The sequence below is a fragment of the Zonotrichia albicollis genome, chromosome 4 (assembly GCF_047830755.1).
Source record: "Zonotrichia albicollis isolate bZonAlb1 chromosome 4, bZonAlb1.hap1, whole genome shotgun sequence".
Lineage (NCBI taxonomy): Eukaryota > Metazoa > Chordata > Aves > Passeriformes > Passerellidae > Zonotrichia > Zonotrichia albicollis.
The window spans coordinates 25,398,402-25,426,068 of record NC_133822.1 but is presented as its reverse complement, the minus strand read 5'-3'; the positions used below and the strand labels follow the sequence as shown (position 1 = coordinate 25,426,068).

Sequence of the window (27,667 nt, the reverse complement as noted above, 5' to 3'; positions counted from 1 at the left end):
GGCTGGATTCCATATGCTGGGGTGTAAGTCTTGGGGCTGTGCTACCACGGCGTGCTCGGAGGAGCCTGTGGGATGCTGCTGCCAGAGCCAGTGTGCCCAGAAACCACACATTCCCTCTGCTTGCACAATGTCTTGGGGGAGGCTTGCTTGGGCTCCTTGGCCCCCAGGGTGCTGCTTTGCACAAACACTCATTCCCTTGTGCTTGAGGGAGGTGCCCCCAGCCCCGTGGTGCCCCAGGGATGAGGAATGGCCACTCCCAAGTACCACACACACACAGAGTTCACCCCAGTCACCCGGAGGCTGATCCCATGATTTAAGGCAGGAGGGGCTGATTCATTTCTCTCAGCACCCAGCACAGTGTGGGTGGCTTGGTTTGTTTCCCAACTCCCCTTTGGGACACTGACAGTGAGGGCATCCCCAGAAGGCATCCCCATCAGGTGCAGCTGATGGTGACAGGGCTTGCAGGAGGATGGCAGCTCCTGGGAAGGTCAGCAGAGGCCCTCCAGCCAAACAGGATGCCCAGGTGCACGGGGAACTGCTGGGATGCAGCCCTGCCATTCCCATGGTGCAGAGGGAAAACCTCTGCCAGCTGCCCCTATCACCTTCCACAGCCTTTGGCTGTCCCTGACAAAAATAGCCACTCTCCTCTGTGCTGTGCCTGCAGCAGGCAGCTGGGCACTGGCACTTTCTTTTTCAGCTGATTGCGTGGCATCTATTTTAGCAAGTAGCTGCTCTCAAGAGGTTTTGCTGATGGAAACACCTGCCTACTGCTGTGCTAGCCCCAGCCAGCCCCTGGGCTCTGCAGGCAGCTGCTGCTCCCCCTGTGTCCCTGTCCCGCAGGGCTTCTGCCTCCCCATGGAGCCCATGGCCCTCAGCTGGTCACTGAATTTGTCCTGCCTCAAAACTGGGTCTCCTTGTATCCCTACAGGGCATCAGCTGGGCCCTCTGCCTTCTCAGTGAGCATTTCAACCAAAACTTGTAAAAGCAGGTTTGGGAAAAGGGACCCACATTCTCCCACTGTCCCATGAAATGAACAGGTTCAAACTAAAGTCCCAGGGCAGGCTTATGCATTGGAGCATTTAAAATGGAGGTCCAGGAACTCCACAAAGGGGTCTCCAACAAGGAGGTGTGTTGTGAAGAGACATAACAACACACCCTCTCAGCCCACTTCTTGTCTCTGGAAGCAGCAAAGGTGCTGGGGGCAAACTGGTTCTGGCTCGGGAAGAGCTCATATCCAGCCCCCTTTTTCCACTGTGCCTCTGAGCTCCAGCCTGTGGCTCCACACAGCATTGCTTTTTCCAGGAATGAGTGTTGACCATGGGAATGATGGAGCAGACACCTCAGTGGGGGTTCTGTGCTGCACCACACAAGCCAAGCTCCTGATCAGCCCTCAGCACAGGTAGGGAAGGAGATATGGGAGTTAAAGGTCTCTGGTGCTGTAATTTTCAGAGAAATCAGCAATTCTGGCTGCCTTCATTGTGGGTTCATTCAGAGCATCTTCATCTGAGCTGGTCTGGTTTGCAGGGGCTGCAGCTACCTCCTATTCTGGAAGTCAAGGCCTTTGGAGGCGTTTCAGGTGGGAAGAAAGGGAGTGGGTTGCTCTGCCATTGCTGAAGAATGCAGCCCAGGAAGGCAGCCATGCGTGGTCCCCAGAGGCTCCCCAGGCTGCCTCATCCTGCCACTGCTGCCTCAGCAGCATCCCCGAAACCAAGGGCTGCCCAGCCCTACAAGCAGTGATGGGACACAGTTCTTGCACTGCTGCTCTCCCCGTGTCCCCTGTGGGATGCATTCTGGGCTGGGATGGCCTGGAATGGGATGGGACCCGGTGTGGGAGGGCAGGGAAGGAGCTGAACAGCTGCTGCCTCCTTTTCCTCCTGCCATGGGCTGCAGGAAGCACCCTGAGAGGAGTCAGGTTCCTCCTGCTCCCACTCCCTTCAGGCCTAGAGTCTCTTTGGTGGAAAGAGAAAAAGGGGACAGCAGATGAGTGCCTGTGGTATGTGCCATGGTCACTAATTTTCCCATCCTTCTTTCACAAGCTCTCCCAAACCCTCTCTCACAGGATCACAGACAGAGGCTGGAGGACATCAGCCATCCCTTCATGGAGCCAGCAGCCTCCCTGTGGGCGCAGGTCCTGCCTCTCATGTAGCTCCATGAGCATTGCTCTCTCCTTGGCAGCCTGCCCGGGCACTGCCACAGCTCAGGGGTGGCCCTGACTCCCGAGGGCCTCAGCAGCAGAGATCCACTGCACCCTCAGGTTTTGGCATTCCCCTGCAACCCCGTGCCACCCACCCAGTGCCAGCCAACATGCCCCTCGCCTGAGACACCCCTGCCATAGCTGGTCTGCGCCCTTTTGCCTCTGCGAACAGAGCAATGGGTGATGCTGGAGAGCAGTGAGGCAGAGGGAAGGGGTGCAGGACTCGCCTCTCACCATGTGTCCCGCTGGCTGGGTGAGCTGTTTGCTTGTGCTGCTGCAGCCAGCCCTGGGATGGTGCAAACCAGCGGCTGCCAATTGACGTCAGAGGAGCGCCGGTGGTTTGTGTGAGCTGAGGGACTGCTTCTGCTCAAGGTGGGTTTCCAACACCACACAGAAATGCTTAAATCCCCCCCTTCCCCTCCCTCTGCTCCGGGAAATAAGTGCCTTATTTCATTCATTGGCTGGTTTGGTTATGGCATGAATCCTGCCCATATTTTGGCTACTCGGTTGTTTGCTGAGGACCTAGCAGCCCGGTTAATACTAGCAAAGAGCAGGGGAGTGAAAAAAGAGGGGGGAAATAGGGCAAAGCCTAGTTTAATCTCCCCTGCCTCAGTTTGTGCCACATGTTCCCAGACAGGACTAAAGCCATGTATTTTTTTCTTCTTGCCTTGCCTTGCCTGTGATGTTTTTGAGGCTTATGAAAGAGCAGGATGCCGAGTTCCTGCCATCCTTCTTCTCTTCCCCTTCAAATCACTGCATGTTCTGTGCAATGTGTCTGGGCCAAGGCAGGTCATTTGAACTTGCTGCATTTTCCCTTGACTGCTCAAGTTTTCCTTCAGCCACTTTATTTTCATTCAGTGTTGCACTTATTAGCTACAACCCCTCTGTTTTTCACTTGTCTCTGGCTGGATTTGACAGTGACAGTGTCAGTACATTTTCCCTAAGCCCAGACCAATGTCTTTAACTGCAACATATCTTTCCAAACCCACAGTGATTCCTGCAGGGAGTGCTTGGAGGAGTCACTGCCTTGACTTCCATGGACTTTGGATCAGGCCTGTGCTCTCGGATCACTCCATACGTGCTGCTGCCAATCCATGGGGCCGGACCCTTTAAGACTGTCCAAAACAAACACTCTCCGGGTGAGATCAGTGCACAGACCATCACGTGAAAGCTCTGTGATAACAACTGACTGCATGTTTGCTTTCATATGGCATTGATCCTTATTTCCCTGACTATTTTTAGTCTTCAAGGTTGTCCCTTAATCAACCCGCTTTCTTTAATAGCTGGTGTTGCCCCTGCTGTGCTGCAGCAGGGCTAATGATGCTTTGTATTAGGTGTGGGAAATATGAATTAGTTTCTCATCCATTTCAGTGGCACAGGAAATATGAGTTAGTTTTTCATCCATTTCAGTGCCTTGAATCAGATCCTCATACAGGCACTGAAAAAAAAATCCATCAGGCTCCATCCCAGCCCCAATCAACATGTTCCTGTTAGTGGGGAAAGCCTTGCAGTAAGATGTGCCATGCTCAGACAAAGACAAATCAAACAAGTCTATTTCTCTTCTACTCTACCTGCTTCTTTGCTCCATGGCTGAGGATTTGTCACCCCAGAGCTATCTGGGGATGAGGAGTGGAGCCAGCCTGGCACTGAGCCCCAGCTGGAATGAACCTTTCAAATGAGGTCAGCTTCCCTCACGGATGAGGATGAGTCTGAGCCTTCATACCCTGTTATCCTACATGCCCTGCAAGCCTCTCTTACTCAGTGCAGCACCTGAGCACAGAGAAGTCCCTGGTTGTTGTCTGCAGGTCCCAGATTTTCCCTTTCAAGTGTAATTTGGTGGTTTTAAGACCAGGGCCTGCTGTTCCCACCACTCAGTAGCCACACTTGCCACTTAGGCTAATGAAATGCCCTTGTTTATTAGCAGGCAGTTATCCTATGGGATTTTCAAGCACTAGATCTCTGTCATTTTTTTATAATTTGCTGTAAGTAACAGCATAATCAGTGGCTGGAGAGCTCAGGAAAAGTCTCAGGAGCCAGTTTGCAAATCGTGCCTCCCCTGCCTTGGCTGAGCAGGAGCAACTCACATGAGCCCACAGACCCAGTGCCTTTTGTGGGGTCAGGGGAGGGTGTGCCAGGAAAGTCCTGCCTCACTGGAAAATGGAGAAGCAAGAGAAGCACTGAAACCTGGGTGGGGTGACAGAAAAATTATATTAGAAATAAAGTGGAGATGCTGTGATGCTGTGACTCCTGTTGATTCAGAATCACAGAATTTTGCCAGCTGAAATCCTACAATTTCCTTTTGTACTCAAGAAAAAAAAAAAAAAAGCTGAATCTATGCAAAAAGTAGCCTTACCAGAATATATATATATATACATAGATATATGAGTACATCCTATAAAACTGCTCTTTCTCATCCCTCTCCTCTCCCAGTCAAGTTACAAAATTTTCTTCCTTTGGTGACAGCAAAGAAGCCTGGCTGCCTGGGTCCTCGCCTGAGGCAGTCTGGAAGAAATGGACAAACCTTAAAAATACACTAATTTTCACATTTCTAATCTAACAACACTTTGGATCTTGAAAGCCCAAAGTGCCTGATTTCTAGGGGTTTTATTTTCTTCAAGTTTTCACTGTTTCTTAGTGCGTTGGCAGGTTTGGGCAGCAAAATGGGGTGGGAGGATTTTGTATTTCCTCTTGGGTTCCTTCATGTGCGTGCTGCTCTCCTGCCTGGATTCACAAGGTGGAAGGGAAAGTGTAAATGTCTATTTTCTTCCCTTTTCAGTGTGATTGTTCCCTAAACCATCCCACCAAATCCCTGGTGACCAGTAGTGTCAGTATAAATGGGGATCGCTGCAGGGCTTGGTTGACTCGGGCACATTATGGATCTGGGACACCAGCTTCCCCTGCCCTCCCCGTGTCAGCTCTGGCAGCTGTGGAACTGCAAGAAAATGTCCCAAAAAAGAAGTGAGGGTGATTTCCACACACCTCTACATGCATGCAGCTGTGGCTCCAGCAGTGATGCTCCTAGGCAGACTCATGGATCAGGGAAAGGATTCCTCTCATCATAATTTCAGTGAAAGAGAAATCCTACACTGAAGTGAGGAGAAATCCCTCTTCAGTTAGCTTTGGGATAATTAAAAATAGTTCTCCTTACACAGCTATGAGAGTGAAATGGGGTTAAAACCCTGTTTAGCTCAAATATCTCATTTCCAGGACAATCATGGCTTGGGAAGCTGAGGGCTGCCTTAATCGGTGTCACTCTCTATATCTCCTGTAACTTGAGGTCAGCCCAGCACTCATCAGTCATAATCCATCTGACTGAAGGAGAGGCAGGTCCTCAAATCACCCTCTGCAGGTTATTCTCTCCTCTCAGACCAGGCTGCTGCTCATATTTGGTGTCTCAGATGTCTGTGCCAGGCAGGGATACCTGGGTGCACCCAGGTGAAGAGGAGGGACACTGGTGACTTTGGGTGGCCTCAGCTCCATGCTGTCTCTGCAGCCAGTCACTGTAAGCCAGCCTTGGGGCCTGCTGCATCTTTTACTCCAATGTAAAGATGGCTTTGTGGAGTACTGAGGTAACAAATTAAATAGGTATTGCCCATATTTTCTTTAAAAAGAAAGGAAAAAGAAATTGCCAGCTCCCCCTCAACAAGTTTGAAGTTTAGATGAGGCTTGCAACCATTTGCTCAGACAAAGGCATGGAGACCAGGTGCCAAAACCAGAAGAAAAATGTACCCCAGTCTTCAAAGACGCAATCACTGTTTATGATATTTGGCTACAGAGGCAGTTTACCAGAGGATAAATGCTACTGAGTAGAGGTTACTAGAGAGATCCATTTAGCAGAAAGTAAAAACCCCTGGGGAGGAGGAACTGCAGAGATGAGCTACCCCCAAATGCACCTTCTTGAAGTTTTTGCTACAGGTGCTGCACTCTGTGTGTGGCCCCTCAAAAATGACCTGGCCAAGATGTGGCTGGCTGAGGGTCCAGCACTGCCTGACGTAACACAGGACAGGGCTTCCCTACGCCTCAGAACAGGCTGTGCCTTGGGGTTTGTGTTACAGACCCAAAGGAGCAGCGATCCTGCCCGGCAGCCACAGGAGCGGTCCCAGGTGCCGGCCGTGCCTTGGGATTTGTGTTACAGACCCAAAGGAGCAGCGATCCTGCCCTGCAGCCACAGGAGGGGTCCCCAGTGCCGGCCATGCCTTGGGGTTTGTGTTACAGACCCAGAGGAGCAGCGATCCTGCCCTGCAGCCACAGGAGGGGTCCCCAGTGCCGGCCATGCCTTGGGGTTTGTGTTACAGACCCAAAGCAGCAGCGATCCTGCCCGGCGGCCATGGGAGCGGTGGGTGCCCAGTGCCGGCCGTACCCGCTGCCTTAAGGAGGTAAGGAGGCCTCGAGGTTCGCGCCCGGGCCTGAGCTGCTGTTGTTGCTCTGCACCTCCCTCGAATCCCCCTAAGCCAACACCCTTCGCTAAGCCCGAAAAACATTTTCCAGACGCAAGCATGAGTACGTGTGTGGGTGGGTGGGGTGCAGGGGACTATGAAAATTTCAAGGCGAGGTATGACATCCTGGCTTTCTAAATATAGAGGACCTGAGCTGCGGCTTCTCTCACACGCTAGCAGCGTGCTTTCTCTTTCGAAAGGGCCCCAGAGCAAATATTGCACTGGCAGGGAGCGTGAAAAAAGAAAAAAAAAATTAGAAAAAAATTAGCCCAGCGAGTTGATTGCAGCTCCCGGCGTTGTTGCGCAGGGTTGTTGTTTAGGCAGAGCTCCAAGCGGTGCCCACGCAGCGGCGGGCGGGCCAGCGAGGCGCAGATGGCCGTCACATGAGGGCTGGTGGCAGCCCCAGCATGGGGCCGGGCCTGGCCGTGCTTCCCCTTCGCCCACAGCCCCCGGCCCCGCCGTGGCGGCAGGGCAGGGACGGGGCACAGGCCCTGGCGGGGATGAGAATGTGACATTTTGGCTCCCCGGGAGGCGCCGCGTCTCGGTTCCCTTTTCGCTGCCGTTGTTGTTGCTTCGGCATTTGCATAGCACGACATCAAAATGCCTCAGAGCCTGAGGAAAGGGGTGGCTGCTGCTGCTGCTTCTCCTTTTAAAATCCCGAGCAGTTATCCATGCAGCACCATCACTCTGTGTGTGTTCGGGGTGGAGGAGCAGGCATGACAGCAGAGGGTTATGGCCTTTGGAAAAGTTCTGCAGAACTGAATTTAATCGAGACTGATGATCTCTAAGCCAAGCTATAAAATCCAGCGGAGAGTTATATCCCAGTAATAGACCCTATTAGAGGGTCTAGCATAGTCTATAGAAAGGATCTCCTCTCTATTAAATTCTCTAGGGCTTGAGTTCTCATTTACACAAAGGGCCCTTTTAGCTGTGTAAAATGGCCATGAAGTAGGTGTAAAGATGATTGATGCCGTCTTTACAACCCCTTTACACTGGGAAAACAGTGTAAAGTGGCCGGGGTGCAAATGAGAATCACACCTGGGTTTGTGAGAGTAAATTACATCGAGCTCTTCGCAAATTCTGTGTCCATAGAGGTTTAATCCTACCCGTTTCTGTGGAATTCACCTACAAAATAAATTTCCCAGGCTTATAAAAAATTGTTTTCTTCTTCAACACCTCTGTCCTTTCCAAGCCTTGTAGTCCCAGTCTTTCTTCTGGTGCAGTCCATGTGGAGTCTGACACTGGGAAAAGGCTGGGAGGTGTCTGGATATGCTGTGGTAGGTGAAAATCCTTTAATTAGTACCTTCCAAAATTCTCAATCAAAGCAAAATACACATTGTAAAACCATACCCAGGGGGAAACCCGTTCCTAAACCTTCTGTGTCTGTTTCTCCACCTCTCCTGTTTTGATTTTATGCTCTTGAGATACATGAAAAGGAAATAAAGAAGTTCATCTTTGCTAGATCGAAATGCCCCATATTTATTCATTAAGCATATAAACCACCACCAGAATACATGATGAATATTGCTTTCTTCCAGAGCAAAGGGTTAAGCTGCATTGTGCTGATTAGCAAACCGAATTCGTGGCTGGAAGCGGAGGGTGAGCTGATACGGAGGTGCAGAGCTTGTTAAATGGAGCAGGCTCTGTTATCCAGAGCTCCCTTCTCCTCCCTGCCCACACGCCGAAGGCATTCACAGCAGCTCTGTGATCATCCCCGCTGTGCCTGCCGTGCCCCAGAGCAGCCCCAGCCAATCTCAGCCCCGGGGTGAGCGGGCAGAGGCCAGGCACCACAGCCCAGCCCCATCCCCAGCACCTGCGAGGTGATGGGAGACCCGGTGAGAACGTGTGGGTGAGGCACAGGTCAGGGATCAAGGAGACAAAGGGCAGCTCTGCTGGACATGCTGCTGGGCCCGGGTGGAGTGCTGCACACCAAGCTATCCCCTGAGCAAAGGGACATTTGGGATGGGTGGGGGGAAGCATGCCCTGCTCTGCCAGCACAGCCTTCCTCTTGCTGTGCCAGCCATCGTGCAGTGGTGAGGGTGGGGGGAGGCCCCAAAGCTCAGCTGTCATTCAGACTCCCTTTGATCCCTTTCCTGCTTCTTGTTATCCTCTGTGTGGAGAGAGGAACCCACAATCGTGGCTGGAGGGAGGGGCAGGAGCACCGAGGGCCATGCAGGTAGGAGGAAGGTACATCCTCTGCCCTGAGCTTCCACAGAGGGCATGGCCAAAGGTTTGTGTGGGATGGGGACAAACCTGAGCACAGCATAAGGTGAGAGGCACCCCTGTGTATCCATTTCCAGGCAGCATGGCCCTGCCACATGAGCACTGCTGGCAGCATGTTTCACCAGAGCCATGGGAGATGGGCTGGTTCCTGCCAGATCCACATGGATGGTCCCCAGGATGAGTCTGATACCACCAGCCTACCGTCTCAGTCCTCTCCTGTCTCAGCTTGCCCCAGCAGTGCCTGGGAGGCATACTGAGGTCTTTGGGTGGGTGATGACATGGGCATCCTTGCAAATGTGCCCTGCAGCCAGGCTTAGGAGTGGTTGTTACTTTTAGGTGCAATAAAAAAGGTCATTTGGAAGCAGATCTCAAAACCCCTCATGTCCTGCAGCTCCTCGCTTTGTGGCTTGGCAGAAAGCACCTTGGTGATGCTGTGTCTGCTCCAGAGGCGCTTTCCATGACTGAAACTACAGCCCCTACACCCAGCAGTGCTCTAGGTGGGCCACAGGAGACTTCACTACACTGTGATCCTCTGACCCTGGAGGCTTGATGATCTAGCCCCTGGATGATGTGTGATCCCCGTATGGAAGACAGTTTTTTTGTAGGATTAGAGCTCCTTAGACAACTAGGTTTGTGCCAGTCTGGTTTTTGACTTTTTGATGACTGTTTTTGCTGCATAAACTTGGCTGTTTGTTTTTCTTTAAAGCCTTATATAAATTTCATTTGCTTCCTCCTAGCTAGTGATTATGGCACAATTTTTCTGGCATGTGATTGCTCCACCCCACCTCCGAGACATCCTTGTTCTGGCTGGGATCGGGAAATCCCTCGTCATGGCAGGGTGTGAGCACCAGCTGGCTTGCCCTTGCACAGATATGGATCAGGAGGCAGTGCCAAATGCTGCCAAGTAGGAATTGCTCCTAAATTTAGCTGTCCATGCTGTGCAAGTGGAAATGGCAGTTCAAGGGACAAACTAACGTAGTTGTCTTGGTATAAGGCCTAATGAGATGTAAAGCACTTCTAGAGCTGCACTTTCATGGTGAAAAAGCACTGCTTAAATACACTTTATTTTTCCATCCTCATTAAGAAATTATTATTCTGTTGCCCTCATCATTATCAGACATGTCTTTGGGAGACTGGTAGTCTCTTCTTGCTTCCCTCCCTCCACCCCATTTTTAAAACATTCATTGTTGCAGGGATATATCTTTCAGGGCTGTTGGCCCAACTCCACTGTTGGTGTGTAAGGCTGATTGTCTTCAGAGGAATTACACCAAAAATGCATTTGGCCTTTTGTGCTTGAAGTATAATTGGTGGAACTGGCTAAAATCCAGGTTTGTCAGCATGCAATTAGAGCATTATGGACATAGTTTTGAACATGACTACTGATTTAGGGTTCCTCTACTTTAGGAGTGCAACTCAAGATTCCTTAAACTGATCTTTTCTCCCAAACACCAGAAATCTTCCTGGGATTTCAAGCAGGGCCTGCCAAAGAACCTTCATATTTGTTGTTTATTAGTAATTGGGTTAGGTAGCCTAAATCATTATGCACTTAGAAAAGTTACATATATATTTTATATGGCAGCCATCAATATATTCACTTTGGTGTTGGTCTCAACCTGCATTGGAAGAGGTCTTGACCAACCTCGTCCCATCAGGTTAGCATGGATTACACCCAGAGCACCAAGACATGATATATTCCCAAAGCATGTTCCCACTGATATAATTAAGCAGTTTGGATCAGATCCCTATCTGGTAGAAATTGGCATAGCTTCTCTGAAGGCAAGAGGGAAATGGACCCTATTTTGTAATGGCTGTAGCCCTGCAGATGAGTTCCCAAAGAGTTTATCCATGGCTATTACAGATCCTCTGCGGGGAGCATTTGTACAGCTGCATCTTTAGGACTCTGTGACCTCTAGCTAATCTCACAAGAGGCCTTTTCTCAAGAGCAGCCGTACGAAATGCTCCCAAAAGGATTGAAAAATAAATTCATTAAAGCCACGTGAGCGTTTTTCCTCATCAAACACCTTCCAAGGGCCCATCCCTTTGCAATGCCTGTGGTGGCAGATCCCATCCCTGGCCACAAGCCCCTGCCAGCCCAGCCCCTACACTTGCTGCCCGTGGCCCTCAGCAGCTGTGAGGGGCTGGAAGCGAACGCCCACGTAGAAGACCTGGTAGCGGTGCTTCCACACCACGAAGCACATGAGCAGGCACACCAGGGCTGCCACCAGGTTGAGAGCCATCTGCAGGAGGAGGTACAGGCTGAGCATGCTGCTTAGGCTGCCACAGTCGGCGTCCCGGTACACAAAGGTGCGGCCCAGCGGGTCGGCAGTGTCCAGTTTGCACTGGCAGGAATCCTGGATGGTGTCACAGGTGAACTTGGTCAGCTGCAAGTAGTGGTGTGCAGCAAAAGCCACTGCCAAAACACAGGCAACCAGAGCCAGGGCGCTCAGGAGAAAATACAGCAGCTGAAAGAAAGGCGGAAAAAAAGAGATAAACCCCCTTTTTCCAGCTTCATAGAGATTGAGGAACTCACAAGGAATGCAGCACATGTACTTTGCAGGGAACACATATCCTCAGTGTACTGTCTGGAGATTGGGTGCTTCAGCAAGCAAGGCTCCTTGTGATGAGAAGTTCAGCAGGTCATCTCAAGAACTTGCCTTGCATGTTTTATATGAGCATTGCCTTGCAATTTGGAGTCCTGGGGAGAGCACCAAGGTACTGGTGTGTCTTTACATCAAGAAGCTTTCTAGAGAGGGAGGGAGCATTTTCCTCTCCAGCTGTACCTGCCCTGACTGGAGCCACGGTCATCAGCTGAGACAAATTAGTGCCTGGAAGCAGAGCTGAGCAGATGAGCCTTTGGCTGCCATCTTACCCCAGGCTGTGCTGAGCTCTAGGTGTTTTTGAGACTTTGCTCATGCGTTATCCTCAGTTTGCATGTCCAAACAAATCTGATTTAAACTTGCAAATCAGGCAGTGGGGTGGCTGATCTCTCACTTTAGGCCCTGTGGATGCAGCCAGCCTTTTGCTTCCCAGGTCCCACTGTGGAATGGGAATGCAAATCTCCACAAAAAAAGTGTGTACTGTGCTCAGTCTGCTTTCAAAGCCTGTCCCCTAAACATGGGGAAGACTTTCACAGGCATGAAAGGGCAGCAAGCACCTTTCTTTTCCCAGTGTTACAGTGTGAGAAGGACAAGGGTCTGCTCGTCACCTCCACTGTTCCTCACAACAGTGGCAGCTTAAAAATAGCGTGGCTTTTATCAAGGGTAGCTCTGCAGAGTCCACCCCCACAAACACATGGAAACTGGCAGCAAGTCAGAGCCTTTGACACTCTGGGATTCACCTGAGAGCTTTGGATACCAGCACATATGGGCTTCCCTTTGCTTTTGATAGCTGGAATTGGCAGTTGCTGCACTGCGTACAAAATATGTGTGAATGTATATTAAAATCATGTTCTGTGTTTAGCCAGAATTGCATTTTTTGGTTCTGTTCAGCACTGTAAAAACATTTATTTTCCTTGGCGTCTTATCTGTCAGACACATGGCATGGTTGGGAATCTGTTATTTTAAACAGCAGCTTCTCTCTCTCTTTCTCTCTCTTAACCTCAATTCTGCAAGCAAAATATCAATATAAAAGCTTTTTTTTTGACCTTGAAACTCCAACTATGTATGTCTTGACAAAATTCACACTCCTGGTGTATTTATCTTAGAACTACACTGTGAATCAATTTTCTGTTTGGTTGCCAGCTTGAAAAAAAATATTTGGGATTATTGCAGGTCCTGAAGCACTGTGTACATTTTACCCCTCATATCACCAAATTCTTACTGAAAGATCTTACTTTCCAAGACCTGGCTGCTATTAAATTTAATTACTTCCCCTGTGGCCTCAAACCAAGGGCAGCTTCAAAATGAGGGTGGCTCTTATTAAATGCAATTACTTTGCCCCCACAGCTTTCAAGGGAAGGGTCCATGGGAAAGGTGAAGCTGGAAAACAGGGCCACCTCCTCATATGAAGCATACAGAAGATGGAGTGCTGCTGACTGATGGACCCCCTCCAAACCAAGATGTGGTAATTCATAAGTCAATGGCATTGTTTTCAAAGATGGGGGAAACAGAAAATGGATAAATGTTGGTTGTTCTGTGATATAGAAGTCCTGGTGGAAGTCCCTGGATTCAGCCCAGCGGAAGACAGAATCAGGCCTCCCTAATAGATGGGATACTAAGCCAAGACTGCACCATGTGCCTGATTCTCCCTTGGCAGGCATTTTATTTAGCTAACAACTTCTATCCAAAGTCAGAACACAACAGCCCAATCTATGCTTCAGGTACAGTAAGGGAGAATTTGTCTGTTGTGTTCCTAAAGGGAAGGAAATCTCAGAATATGAATACACAGGCAACTCTTATGATAATCCTTGGAGGCAAAGGGAGATGCATGGGGGACTCAGGGTAATTTCCAAAAAGCTTATTATTCTCACAAGATGTTTGCAGAGGAATCTCTCTGCGAGCTGCTGAAAATGAACACGTTCCCAAATATCAAAGGTGAGCCAAATGCAAGCACTGCCTCTGAGGGAGCACGAGACAGTGAGTGCTGAGATTCCATCAGCAGATTAATCACATGCCAGACCTGGAGGCAACTGCAGCATCACAAATACAACTGTGTGGTGGGCTCTGCCCAGGAATCAGGACTTGCCACTGGAAAGCTGGTTTTTAACAGCTTCAGAGAGACAGGCACTGCAATTGCTGCTTAAATAGAAGGAGAAAAAGGAAGTAGAGAGAGACAGTGTACAATGACCTCAGAGCATGGCAGCTCATCCTCCTTTGTGCTCCACATATGAGGAAGAGACATTTTAGAACATTTACTGGCAATAGTTGTCCTCTGTGACTAAATTGAAATAAATAACAGGAAGATGGATTAAGTTCCTCATGGAAAAGGCTGCTCATAGTTATCAGAGGTGAAAGCAGAGGGGTTTGCAGAGGTGGATCAGGAGGCCCCTTTTGAGGGCGGTGGTGCTCAGGCATGAGCCCCTGCAGGGAACAGGAACTGTGGTGTGTCACGGCGTGGGGTGGGCGTGCGGGAGCAGAGGGTGTCACTGCCCCGGGCTGCAGGGAGGGATCTGTCAAATGTCAGCCCAGGAGATCCAAGGATGGCTCAAGACTTTCCTGTGTGGCACTCACTGGCTGTTGCTGTCCCCCTGAAGGGCACAGCCACCCTCTCTTTGGGTGGCCTCCCTTTCTCAGGGACACATGGCGTGCTGTGGGTACCCACAGCAGTCTCGGGAAGGGACTTCTGCCGAAAGCAGTTGTGACACCTCCTCCTTTAACAGGATCCAGGGCTCATGCAAGTGTGAAATGAAAGAAGCATCTGCTGAGAGGGAGGGAGGCAGAGAGGACTGCACAGGTCTCTTGTTTTCCACCCTGAAGGAGTTGCTGACAGTGGTCAGAGGGTCATCTTGCGGATGACCCAAATCCCCCAGGCCTCTCTGTGTGTGTGTGTGTGTGTGTGTGTGTGTGTGTGTGTGTGTGTGTGTGTGTGTGTGTGTGGTCCTCCTCTCACAGTGATCCTTGGGCTGTGCAAGGGAACTTGGGGTGCTCAATGCACTCTAGGGAAGTTCAGCCCGGATTTTCCTGCAGGATGATGCTTGCCTGATGGGGACCAGCTGTCAGTATGAGGGCAGGACCTGGGCCACACCCCATAAGGATGGTCAGAGTGGATCGGGCTGAACCCAGTGGCAGGGCTTGATGAATCTTCAGGCCCTCAAGGAGAAATGGACAACCCTCTGAACAATGTCTCATGACTGCAGTCTTGCATCCTCAGCCTTGCCATAGCTAATACTCGTTTTTAGTTCAGAGAGAGCCTTTAACTGAAATTCAAAGATTTGAGAAGTGATACTGGAGATGTAGATGAGTCCTATGTGATCGAAGTCCTGGAGAAGTTTTAGCTCCTACTTTGTTAAAATGGGTATGAGCCCTTCAGACAGAAGCTTTTTTTTTTTTTGGTCCTGTTATCCCAAACTGTGGGACAGGAGAGGTGAACAGCCTGGGGATGATGAAGTTCTGTGGCATGCTGCAATAGGAAATGCTGGGAAAGGGGATTTGGGGGAGGAGGGTTCCTTGGGTAAGCAACAGTCCATGGGCCATTAAATGAGCAAGGGAGATTTAAGCTCCAATTCTGCCAGGTGATGAGGAGTGGCCCATTTTACATCACCTTGGGAGCAATTCCAAAATGTCTGTTTTCCTACGGGGAATGATGGCTTACATTCCTTACGGTCAGGGTGGGTGGCAGAGACATCTGAGCTGCCCAGCCCAGCATGCCCTTCCCAACACCAGGGATGACTCCCTTCCTGCCTGGATGCCAAATTCAATTTACTGCTGCGGGGCAGGCAGTAAAAAGCCTGGCGTGGCAGCCCCCGCCCAGCCCAGTAATCTTCCTTGGGGGCAGAAAGGTGACAAGGGACAATGTGGAGGCAGCCACAGGGCAGGCACAATTGTTCTTCTCCTGTTTTTTCTTTAAATACGGGAGAAGCTCGAGAAAGACACAAAAGACACACCGGGGTCTAATTTCTAAGGGAGGATGGATGCCAGGGTTTGAAAAGCTGCTCCTTGCATTTTGTTTCCTTCTGCCTGTTTCTAGTTAATAATCACTGTTATTTTGTGCTGCTTGCGTCGGTATTTTTCTCAGTTATTATGTGTCTGCAAAATATTAAGAGCCCTGAAAATTACAATAATAAGGAAAAATAGCCCAGGAAAAATGGTGTTAAAAACAAGCGTTCTCAGCCTTGCTCTTCTAGTTGCTCACCAGTGTCAGCAAAGCAGTTTTGGAGACAAAGGTGGGGTATGGTGCAGTTCCTGCAATGCTCAGATGGGAATTTGCTTTGTTGGACAATGCATGTCCCTGTGCTTTCCCAGTACTTTCCCATTAAATATTAAACCTTGGTTTAAGAGGACTCATTTTATGCCACCTTACTTCTTACCCCACTCACTATCTCCACTTAATCTGCTTAAACTCTCTGAACACTTCCCAAATTATTCCAGCTTTGTCTATATTCCTAAAACGTGGTGAATAAAATGGTATCTTGTTCTGATTTGAAATGTTATTAGAGTTTCCCCTTTATAGGATATAGTTTCTTCCTTGGCTGCCTGGAAAGTAACAGAAAACCATTCCTGCATTTCAGGTGCATTTTCACTTCTTTTCCTGTGGTCTTAAAAATATCCTCTGTATCAACTTTTAAAATTATATTTAATGATATGAGAAGGAAAAAAAAAGCTTAAAAAATATTCAGGTACCTTCATTGTGAACTGTGCACACGTCTTCTCATCAGGTTGGTACGAGATACAAAGCAGAACAAATCCCACTAAGGCCACCACACAGACCTGCAAGGGAAGAGATGTAAAATGTGTCAAGGTTAAAAAAACATTACAAAACACAATTTTTTTCCCCCCCAAGCCAAGACACCTTTCTGTGTTTGCAGGACCATAATTCAAGAAGCAGTGTGGAAGCAAAGTCATCAAAGACACAGCACAGCAACAGCCCCCAGGATGTGTGTTGAGTTTTTGCCCACACAACCATCAAAAAAGAGCAGAAGGTTTCTGAATTTGGGCTTGCAAGCCCAAAGAGAACCATCCTATGTAGTTCTGGGTGCTGACAGGGTTTTTATGTCACCCATGCAAGTTTTAAATCATTAAACCATGGCTGCCACTGGGTAAGAACAGCAGAGTTTATTGCAGAGGCTTTCACCCTCTTTTGGAGTGGACATCTTCCTAAAGATATCCATCTCCCCTACAATCTGAAACTGTGTTTTAGCCCTGTGGCAGTAACTGCTGAAGGTTAAAAGTAATGGAAAAGTATTTGCGTGCTTGTTTATTCATTTAGCCATATTTATTATTTTTTCTGGATTTATCTGCAGAAGGAGGTACTCACAGATTGGCATTTTCCAGGTAAGAAGAGAAGATCCTCCTCTGAGCAACTAGCCCAGTGAATGTGATTTGCTTTTTTGTGTTTAGAAAACACAATGTGTTCCCACACTGTGCTAAGCACTCCAGTCAAGTGCTCTCCTCTCCCACTTTTTGGAGGATCAGTGAGCAAACCTGACAGGAGGACTTAGGAGCAGCAGAGTGCTGCTTTTGGCAGTTCATCCCCTGGATGGAGGAGCTGGGTACCAGGCACCAGGTGAGGGCTCCCTGTGGGGCTGGATCTGGGCTTGGGAGAGACTGTTGGCAGCTGGAGCTGTGTTTGGAGGAATCTGTGCAGGTTTGAGCTAGAAAAAGAGATGAGTTGATGGTATGCACATGTTTTTAAATGACCCTTCAAATCACACCTTTAGAAGCCATTTTAGGTGTGATGAGCCTTAGTGGGGACTTTGGATGAGATCAGACACTGTCCTTTCAGAGGTCCTCCCTACATGGAGGGCCAGGAGCAAGTCTGTGCCTCCCTGCTAGGAGCATCTTGGTTATAAATGACAGCTGTTAAATTCTCAGTGACTGCAGCAAAATTCTACTTTTTTTTACCCTCTCCACTTTACTTCTGAATTTTGGAAGAGTTGTCATTAATTTGAGGCTCTCTGCTTTCCCAGAGCAGTGGGATTTGCCCTGTTTGGCCATTGCCATGTGTGAGCTGCCTTTGCCAAGGTGGGGCCATGCCATGGAAATGCCTGCAGGAGTGTGGGGCTCCATCACAGCCCCATCCCCACCTGCATGCCCTGGAAGTGCTGCTCACATCCAGTTTTCCAGCTCCACAGGGACCTTCACCTGCAGTGAAAAATGCCCGGCTGTCCTTTTGGACAGTAATGGATAAACATGTTCATTTTATCATCTCTTGTAGAAAGTATCAAACTTTTTGCACCTGCATTGCTGGTGCAAGGCCCAAGCAGCAGCCCTGCAAAGGAGAAGTACCTCCCAACATACACAGAGCCATGTCCCTCAAGAACCTGGGCAATTAGTAACACTTTTCCCCATGAAGTTTTATTTCATGTCATTTCAGTGGGACATGAATAGGAAGTGTTGCCTGAGAACATTTCTAAAGAATGCGTCAGTATTATTTACTCCTTTCCATGTCATGTGTATTTATATTCTGGTCCTGTGACTTACACACGGCCTCCAATTTATTTGTTTCTTTCTTTTTATTGTTGACAGCCATAGCTGACAGGGTTGTCTAGGGAAAAAACAACCTTTCTTGTCAAAGGTCCTTCAGTGCTGGGTTTTTTTTGCCCTGTAGTGCTTCTGTGTGACTGAACCATGTTTTATTTCTCAGGATTAATCACTTATGTCCTTGGTCCCCTGCACCATATATTAATCTTTTAATTCAATTAACATGCCCATAGAACTTAAATCATAAGAAATCCTATTGCTGATAATATCCAAACGGTAAACTCCCCCAGTGCCAGTAATGACTGAAGGAGAGAACCTGCAGCAAGAACTAAAAAAAAAAAAAAAAAAGCTTAAACACACTGTCTTAACATCATATCCCCAAAATTCATGACCAATCACAGGGGCTCCTCACATCAAAGCTGGACCTAAGTATTTTCAGGATCTGGTGCTGAAGGATCTTGTTGTGAGCAATAAATCAAATTTGCTTTGCTTCAGCTACACTAGTGGGCATTTACACTTGCATGGACGGAGAGCCAGATTTGCCTCCAGGTGACTGCCATGAGACATCATGGGACTGTTCCCACTCCTCCTTCCCCTTCCATTTAACCACAGAGGGCTGACAGGGCTGCATTCAATTCTGAGAACAGAGACCAATGCTGGAATTTTCTCTCTGCCATCAAGTGCCTCGGACAACTTTTGCAGAATTCCTGCTGGCTTCACACGTGGCAGGATCAGACCTCCCTCTTCAGAAAGCTTCCCATACAAAGGGCTATCACTTAAAAGCAGCTCCATTCCTGCACATGCTTTCTAAAGGTCCTCTGGGATTTAAATAATATACTCAGGGACATTTGAAGAGGCACATTTGTAGAGAGGTATTTCTAAAGGATTACACTGGGTCAGGATTCCGGCAAGTCTTGGCCAGGATATTTCAGAAAGCTTAAGCATTTCTTTTATAAGAACACAGTAACATTTTTAATTTTTTTTTTTTTTAACCAGAGATGTGTGTTTTTCTAAGTGGCAGTAAAAAATAACGTGGCTGAGAATTATGACCCACATATGTTTAACATTTCAGCTCTTTAAAGGTAAATTCACTCCTTGGAGGAAACCAAAGCGTGGAACGTTTATATAGGAAACAGCTCTATGCTGCTATTTTATACATTATTAATAGATCAGCTTTGAATTACACCTGTGAAGTGTAACAGAATAACTATAAAAATCCACTGGTAAGTATTTTTTAGGAGCCTCTAAGTAACTATAACAGCTGCAGGCGTGTTACAGGTGCTGTCGATGCTGATTGCTAAGCAGCATTAGGTAATCCCACATCCTGGTGCTGCCACAGCCACTGCCACATCCCAGTGTGAAGCACACATTTCCCATGCCTTATTGACTGAGCACACAACATAAAATGCAATTGAACCCACTTCAGCACGTGCTTGCCACCAATCGATGTGCATTTGTTACACAAATAAAACAGATTCTCTGAGACCTGCAGGATGGCACTTAATTAGATCAGTTCTGGTCAACTGTTACCCAGAAATCCAGGAATTTGCATTTCTGTGCATGTTTCAACTCCAGTTTATTTCAAGATCCTACTTCAAAATTTCCATATGGACTAACACACCCCTTCCTGAATAGGTAGTGACGTGAAAGGTTATCCAAGGGAAGAATTTAATTTTGGAAAGCACTGACTAGAAAAAGACCCAAATGTGATACAGAAGTATTTAGGAAAGGTAGAGACTTCATTTTGCTTAAGGCACACCCTGTGAAATCCCCCCAGTTCACAGCCCAGGAGAACGGCTATTTACTAACACTGGCTGAAGAATTTAAATATTTAGGCTATACAAAATTTTTAATAATATTTCTTTTTGGAGGGAAGCAGTAGGCATTCCTCCCATTGGGCAGGAACACCTCAGGACTGAAAAGTGACTTAAGAATTGTTGGTTTTTTAAGCCAAAATCAAAATAGGAGAAGTTTTCTAGCTTGCTCCCACTCCAAAGAGGGCAGGAACCTGTTGTCATGCTATCCCATCTGCTCCTGCAAGGATTCAGCACAAGGTGTATGAGGAGCACAAGGACACCCCGTGGCAGGGCTGAGGAAGGTTGGGTGTAATTAGGGGAAATCTGAACACGCAGGGCACAAATTTCCGCTGCGGTTTGCACTCATTATCTTTGCACACTGACATATTCATGTGGTTTGCTTTATTCCGACAGATTTCAAAACCACAGATTGCTCTAATCTGTCTCCATCTCTCCCCTGTATGCTTGTGAAACTGGTTTTCCTTTTGTTATTGCTACAATTTTAGCCCAAATGTAGAATAGGTGGTTTTCTCTAGCGAACTACCTCCTACCCAGAGCATCTTGAAAACCTTGGCTGGTAAAGCAGGAGGGTTGGGAACATCCACCAAGAAATGAAGGCAGGAGACAAAAACCTGGCTCTGAGGAGCATCCTGGGTCTGTGCCACATCACAAGGCAAATGCTGCAAATGCTCACAAAGGCACAGTACAGCTCTGTATATGGGGGCTTCGTTTGCAAGAACCTCCTGCCACGATTTTTTAGGGGCAGAAAGCAAACACACTGCAGGACAAAACCTCTCCCGGGTACACTTGCAATGCCACACAGCACTGCTGAGACCCACAGGAGGACTCTTCCTTATTTAATGAGAATGTAAACTCAAACTTCAGGAGGAAAATTCCTGTTAATAGAATTAGGAAGACAGCTCCATTATGGACAAATTATTTTGTAGTTTCTCACTTGGAGATGCTGGGGATCTCTCTGTTTTTAGGGACACAGGTAAAGAATGATCTCTTGCAGCTGTCTCTGGAGTTTCTGGCTCTCCCTCACTTGGCTGATGGTTCTCCCAGTTTATCAGATACAGCAAGGCTTAGCTCCTGTCTACACCTTTGGAGAAGCTGCTTTATCCCCCAAATCTAACACTCCCACTGGACACAGATTTTGATGCAGGAAAGAACCTGTCCCTGTTGGCTTTGCCAGTATAAACCTGGATCACCTGTGGTGCCAGACATCCCTACAGGCTGCTGCAGACAGCAGCACTGAAGTTCATTGGCTTTATGAGGTCTGAGGAAGCTGTGATGAAAGTGGGTGCTGCAGGCAGCTTCCACTGCCAGCTTTCATCAGCCTCAGGTCAGCCTGGGTCTCACTGTCACGTGTGAAAGAAGCCAGTCTGCAGCACAGAGGTACTGTGCCCTATTTTTTTTTACCCCTTACAGACTTCTTATTAAATTTAAGGACAATTTAGTTGCATATAAGTTACTTCCAGAAGTAATGACTATAATAATAATAATAATAATAATAATGACAAACATGTTTATAGTGGTTGCAGGCAAAGTCCATCATCATCATCTAGGAAATCACTCTTTTAACAGCCATAAACCCCACAATAACTGCCCATCCCTGCCCCACCTACAGAATAAAATAATGATGTCTTTACTACAGGTCCCTTCAAGGCATGCAATAACACCCTCAGGCAGATCCACAACTTTCTCTTAAATTCTGTAAAATCATCAAAACCCTGCAAGAGCATCCACAATCAAATGAAATGCTATTCTTTCCATAATAATCTTTGTTGTTTAGGTCAGTTGCTCATCACTTGTGCTAAGTTAAGATTTTATTCCCCCAAAGGCTACAATTGCTTACACAGCCAGGAGCTGCAGCAGCAGCCCATTGCTGCTGTTAAACCAGAAACACAGTCCTGGCTGAACAAATGCCTGAAGGATCAAAAAAATAAAATAAAATAAGAGTTCACAGAGCCAGCAGTGATTTTCAGCCTGAGAAGTGCAGCCTGGCTGAGAGTACTTGTGAACACCACTCATGGCTTGGGGCGTGTCTGTGGCTGTGAAAGCCACCATCCCCATAGTCATGAGGCTGCCTGGGCTGGGGAAACCTGCTTGATATCCCTCTCCAGATTTTACCTAGGCTTTTTGCACAAATTCCAGCCAGGAATTCTGCAGTCAAACTGTGGGCCAAACCACAGATAGGTCCAGGATTAGACCAGCCCTGGGCAGGTATCAGACACACCTCAGCTGTGCAGTTACCTCCTCAAACCATTCCTTCAGAGTGTTTGGACATTTCTCCCCATCAAAGTTTTCCACTCCACACCTGAGCAAAACCAAAGTGTGAATTTCAGTAAATCAATGCATGGTTACTTTTGGAAGCGGTTGAGATTTAAGGGCAGAGGGTTCTGAAGAGTCCTGCTCTGGTGCTACACACGGCTCTAAACTTGAAGAAGCACTGGCCGCTTCTTCAAGGCAGTCCTCCCTTAAACCTTTTGATGTTTGCCCATGGCTAACTGAAGCTAGGCTGTATCAAAAATATATGGATGACTGCAGGACTTTTTGATGGGACCAGGTTTCAAGAGTCACCTTCTATTAGAAATTGAAAATGGTTTCCCCAAAAACAAGCAAAAGTTATAGAGACATAAACATTATAGACATTAAACAGTTACAGAGACATTTCTGATTCCAGGTAAATGAAGGTTGGTTAAGCTGCTTTTTCAGTTAAAATCTGCCTGCCTGTTGCACCCCACAGCCCCACATCAGCCTCACCTCCAGCAGGGCAGAGAAGCCAATGCTTGAGCGCTGATGCCAAAAAGGCACAAGCCATGGCCACTCCTGAGTAAAGCTCAGGGACCCTCTGGCCTGGGGAACACCTGATGGTGGTCCCTGATGTAGAAGGGCTGGAGCAGGGAGAAGTGTCAGAGCTGCTGGGCTGGGGGCTCAGCCCATGGCAGATCTTTTGGGGTGCTTTTTGCAATAAAATCAGTGACAGCTGGAGCCACAGTTGCTGCCTTGAACTGCTCGTGAATCAGATTTTTTAAAATGTTTTCAAAAGTCCTAATTTTATGAACATCTATACATATATATTTAAAATAACTTCCTGACAGAACTAATAAACACCCTGGATAATCATTTCTGATGAGCACTTCTGTAACTTTCTTAACTCCCTGAGTCTGCAAAACAGGGCTGAAAGGGGAGCTTGCCCATGAAAACTCTGGTACTCCACTTTTGATCGCAGTGGAAATAATCTAAAGTAGGTTTTTCAAGGAGAAATACATCGTTACTTCTTCTGGGTGTCAAAAGGTCACAAGCTAATGAAAAAGAATGAAAAGGATACCATTAATATCTACTGTCTCTGCAACACTTTTCATCCCAGGATCTCAAAGCAAGGGGTGAAGGATGGCCACTATTAACCCCACTTTGCAGGGGAAATAACAAAGTCTGAGCAAGGTTAAGTAACTTGCCCAAAGCTTTGCACCAAGCCAGTGGCAAGACACAGGAAAAAATAAAGCCCTGCACCCATGAGTGGGTTTGTGAAGTTTGTCCAAGCTCCTGCAAAGCAGCAAGAAGGAAGAGACTTTCTTCCAGGGAGTCCAGCCTGCAGTCGGGGGGCTCAGGACAGCTCTCAAGGGCACCTCCACTGCAGCTGGTTCCAGGCAGGTGAAACAACCTGCCTGTCCTAGCAATGGGGGAGAGGCTTCTACAGGGAATAGGTTCCTGAAGCTGAAGCAGAAGTGGTAAATCCTGAAGGCTTTGTAGTTGCTGTCCATAAAATTTTCCTTTGGTTTCTGACTCGTGCCCACGCATTTTGGGACTAAATGCATTTTGGTTTTAAGTGGGTTTCAGCTGCTTTTCATGGTGAAATGCTCTGGGTGCAATGCAAGTCGCACAGTTTCCCTCTGCAAGGGCTCAGGAGGGAAGGGCTGGTGCTCTGGGGATGGAGCCCTGCAGACTTGGAGCCCTCCTCCACTCTCTGTCAGAGCATCACTGGCCACATTTATTCCCCAGGATGGTGAACCCAACCCCTGGTTTGCTGCAGCCTCACAAACCTACACAGTCAGGTTTTGAACCCATTTAATTCTGAATTCTGAAAGGGGAATTCTGAATTCCCATTTAATTCAGGCAGCCTTGCCTGGTTCTCCTCACTAGCATTTTCCACTGGCTGCTTCTCTAAAAACAGTTCCTTTCCATTCATGGTAATGCACTGAAGCACTTGATTTTCAGCAAGGAATGGTGTCACCATTTTGCTACTAATAAAGAAGAAGAAAAAAAAAAACATCTTTCAATCAATCAGGGTCTATTTAACACATTAGCAATTTTCCTTCATTTTTCTGTCATGCTGCATTAACAGCCATGGGGTCAAATCCAGCCTGGTGTAATTCCAAAGGAGTAACACCAGGAATGAGCTTCGCCCATTATATCTAATGTTGCTAAAAAGGTCTCGATAATAGATTTTTAAAGTTCTTGATTCAGAATACTAATCAAGTCCTTTAAAAAGAGCACTTGAGTGGGATGCTAGTAAAACAAATATGCTCTGGTATTTTACACCACATCTTTCTGTCCTGTTGCTCATTTCAGTGTGAATATCTGAGTTTTGGGAAGCCACTTTCTGCCATGAGGTTTATTCTCGAGCGGCACAGGGGTCATCCATCTAACACCTTCCTGCAGCCCAAACACCAGCCCACAGGACATCCAGCCACATGCAGCTCCTAGCCAAGGGTTCTCTTTCATGGACCAGTTTTCCCCAGCTCTCCAGAGGCCAGTCCTCAGCACAGTCCCCACCACAGCTCAGCACCCTGTGACTGCACACCTGGAATCTCCAGCTCAGCAGCTTCTATCTCCACCTGATGTCCCAGTGGGCACCAAGTCCCTCCATGGAGCAGATGCAGCACAGTGTGGTACCTGCTGCATTTTGCCCCTCAGATGTGCTTTGCACTGCTCCCATGGTACCACAGCTCCACACAGCTCTGGGGCTGCCCCACCTCCTCATCCTCTCCTTTCTAGCACCAGTTTCCTTTTCACTTGCCTCTGACCTGGTGCCAGATCCCTCCTTCCCTTCTGCTTTGGGCTGAGGGTACAGGAGAGCCCAGGAGCCTGCCTGGCCACGTGGCCCCAGCAGACAGTCCCTGTCACCACCCCGAGGGTAAACAGAGGGGCACCAAGAGCCAGTTTGAGCCAGGGATGAATCAAACCACGCTGGAGTGTGCTGGTGACTCAACATCTCACCAGTCCCCAGGTGAGAGTGCCCGTCTGACTCAGAGCCGAGGTGCAGTCCCATTCCCCATGGGCTGCCCACAGCCTGCACTGCTCCTCCCAACAGCCAGGGCACCCTGCAGCATCCCCCACAGCTCCCACAGTGCCAGCAAGTGTTTCCCTAGGAAATGTTTCCCCAGGGATTCCCCGGGCTGGCCAGTGCAGAACGTGGCCACCAACTCAGCTGAGAGCTGAGCCTTGCTCCGAGTCAGGAAGGAGCTCAGGAATACCCATGGAGAATTATTCCTGATTTTCAGGGGGGAGCTCTGAAAGTGACTGAGCTTGGCCTCGTGTGGGCATCTAAATGTCACTACTGCTGGCAGCTGCTGCTAAAAACAACAGGGGTTAGAGCTCTGTTTTCAGAAAGCAGTGACTTTGGTGGGGTTTCAGGCCTCCTCAGGGGAGGCCAGCCATTTGTGGATGTCTCAGATGAATGCTGCTGGGGCCCTGATGACATTCACACAGGCCAGAGGCTGCTTCATGGCTTTTCTCATATCCCTGGCTGTACATTAGTTCAGTCCAGCTCACTCTTTCCCCACCTTTTTCCAGTGAAAAAGCTATTTCAAACCTGTGATAGCAACAGTGCTGTCTGGAAAAGGCATAATCTGACCTCCAGAATCCTCAAAGTAAACAGGAGGAGTGAACATGCCAATATTGCTATTTTATAATCTGTATTCCCCTCTGGTTTGTAACAGTCAAAACTTCCCAGGAGGCAATTCCTCTTCCAAGCAAGGGCAGGCTCTTGCTCCACAAAACACCACTAAACTCTTGGATACCTCTTCAGTCAGAAGAGAAACATGAAGAGATGAGTCAGAGGAGTTCTTCCTCTGGGAGCCTGGGCCCTGCTCCTTCCTCCCTCTGAAGGAATACCCAGCAGGATTAACAGAGCAAACCCCAATCAGTTCAGATGCTCAGATAATCTTCTAACAACAAATTCCATTTACAGAAGACGCTCCCATAGCTCTTCAGCGCTTTGAGAAATCTTTTCTCCAAGTACCTAAACACAAATTTTTTTTTGCTGGGAATTCTTACAATCTGACAGCACCCAGGACTGTGCTAACACATCAGGGCATATTTTCAGGACATATTTTCCTGAAACCTGTTGCCTAGAGAAGAAAACCTCCATGCTTGGTTATATCCATGGCTATCCCAGGCTGATAATCGCTGACCCTGTCCCTCCAGAGGCAAACCTCACGTCCCCAAGCCCACAGCCAGCAGAGTCACAGCACGGGTGGCACCACACCCCCTGTGCCCACCCCTGCAGGGGTGGCTGCTGCTGGGGATGGAGTGTGTGGTGCCACCCCAGGCTTCCCCAGCAGGGATACCTCTGATTTACACTGCCCCCTGCCCAGTGCCCCCAGCCCACGCAGCGAGGCTGGGGTGTCACTGCAAACTTGGCTTGGCAGGAGCCCCCAGCAGGCCCTGGGAAGGGTTCCCTGTCCCTGCCACATCCCCCAGTGCCATCCCCTTCCCCATGGCCACGTGCAGTCAGAGCAGCAGCAGGAACAGGGTTAAATCCCAGCGGTTCCCCAGCACAGCACAGCGAGGAAGCTCCAGAGCAGACACTGCTCTCCTCCCCAGCTAAAAGTTGAGAGTTACAGAGTTATGCTCTCACCTCCAAAACCTGATGGCTATGGTGGGCAAAGAGGGTAGGCAGCATAAGAAATTAACATTTGTTTTTCAGCATCACCAGGCAGGAGTTCACTGCAAAGCACAAGCTAATACATACATCCAGTGAACAGCAACCCTTGTATTTTATTTCAGGTCTGTTGGGTACTGCAGGGAAGAATACCAAAGGCTGTGTTATTCTGCAGGGGCAGTTTTCCCTGGGAAATTATAGCCAGACACTTAATCCCAGGAATATTTATAGTTAGCATAACTCAAATGGTGTTGTGCATGCAGTTGGTTAGTCTAAAGTGGAGCGTCATGCAGCTTGCATTAATGCTGGCAAAGGCACTTTATGGAGAAACAGACTTTATGCTTACAATTATCCCAGCCCAATATGGAGTGTCTCTGACTAGCAGAGAGGAACTGATGCCTGCCATAAGGAAGCCCAGCACTGTAACAGAGGCGCCCAACGCCAGCTGCAGCAACGCAAACAGCAGCGGGAAACGGCAGCCACAACAAGTGTGGGATTCCTCCTCCTGGCCACTTTTGGGATCCCCCTTGGCTTTCTTCTGCTTCTTCTTCTTCTTCATCGCGGGATCCTGCGTCGAGCCGGTGCTCTTCTCCCCTCCGGATACCTTCCCTGTCTGGCTCTGGGAATTCGGGGCCGTGCCGTGCCGGGCTTTCTTCTCCTCCTTCGCCATGCCGGCGGGCTCTGCGCTCTCACGTGTGTGTGTGTGTGTGAGTGTGAGTGTGTGTGTGTGTGTGTGTGCGCCGCCGATGGGGCTGCGAGCGTTCTGCCCCCCAAAGCTCCGCTTTGTGCCGGCCGAGCTCTTCCTGGTATTTGAATCAAGGAGGCTGAACAAATATGGAAAACATTTGGAAGCAGATTGTCAGAGCCTCGAAATGCCACATATAGCCCGGAGAAGGGGGGGATGCGAGGGGGGTAGCGCACTGCCAACGAGCGGGCGCCGGAGCAGCCGTGCGCGCAGCGGGCCGGGCTGGCGGGAGCGCACCTCGGGGCAAACAGCAGGGCAGGAATTCCGCATCTCCCGAACTGCGGGGAGATGTGCCTGGCCAGGGAGC

General features: G+C 48.6%; 1 protein-coding gene and 1 long non-coding RNA gene across 5 annotated transcripts in view; one reads left to right on the top strand and one right to left on the bottom strand.

Moving 5' to 3' along the window:
* The first annotated feature begins 2,156 nt into the window (after positions 1–2,156).
* Positions 2,157–27,667, top strand: part of LOC141728773 (uncharacterized) — a 45,408-nt gene continuing 19,897 nt past the window's right edge. For 3 of the 4 annotated variants that reach the window (XR_012579949.1, XR_012579950.1, XR_012579947.1), the window contains exons 1-3: positions 2,157–2,566; positions 3,186–6,570; positions 12,798–12,915. This is a non-coding gene — a long non-coding RNA (uncharacterized LOC141728773). Of the gene's footprint in view, positions 2,567–3,185; positions 6,571–12,797; positions 12,916–16,315; positions 21,171–27,667 lie in introns of those variants that run through there. The other variant, XR_012579948.1, reaches the window with a different exon arrangement.
* Positions 7,974–27,518, bottom strand: SSPN (sarcospan). Its single transcript, XM_005482808.4, has 3 exons — positions 26,962–27,518; positions 16,131–16,217; positions 7,974–11,315 (listed from the first exon to the last, which is right to left on the bottom strand). The coding sequence occupies exons 1-3, from the start codon at positions 27,283–27,285 to the stop codon at positions 10,953–10,955; spliced, it is 774 nt and encodes a 257-aa protein (XP_005482865.2). The 5' UTR covers positions 27,286–27,518; the 3' UTR covers positions 7,974–10,952.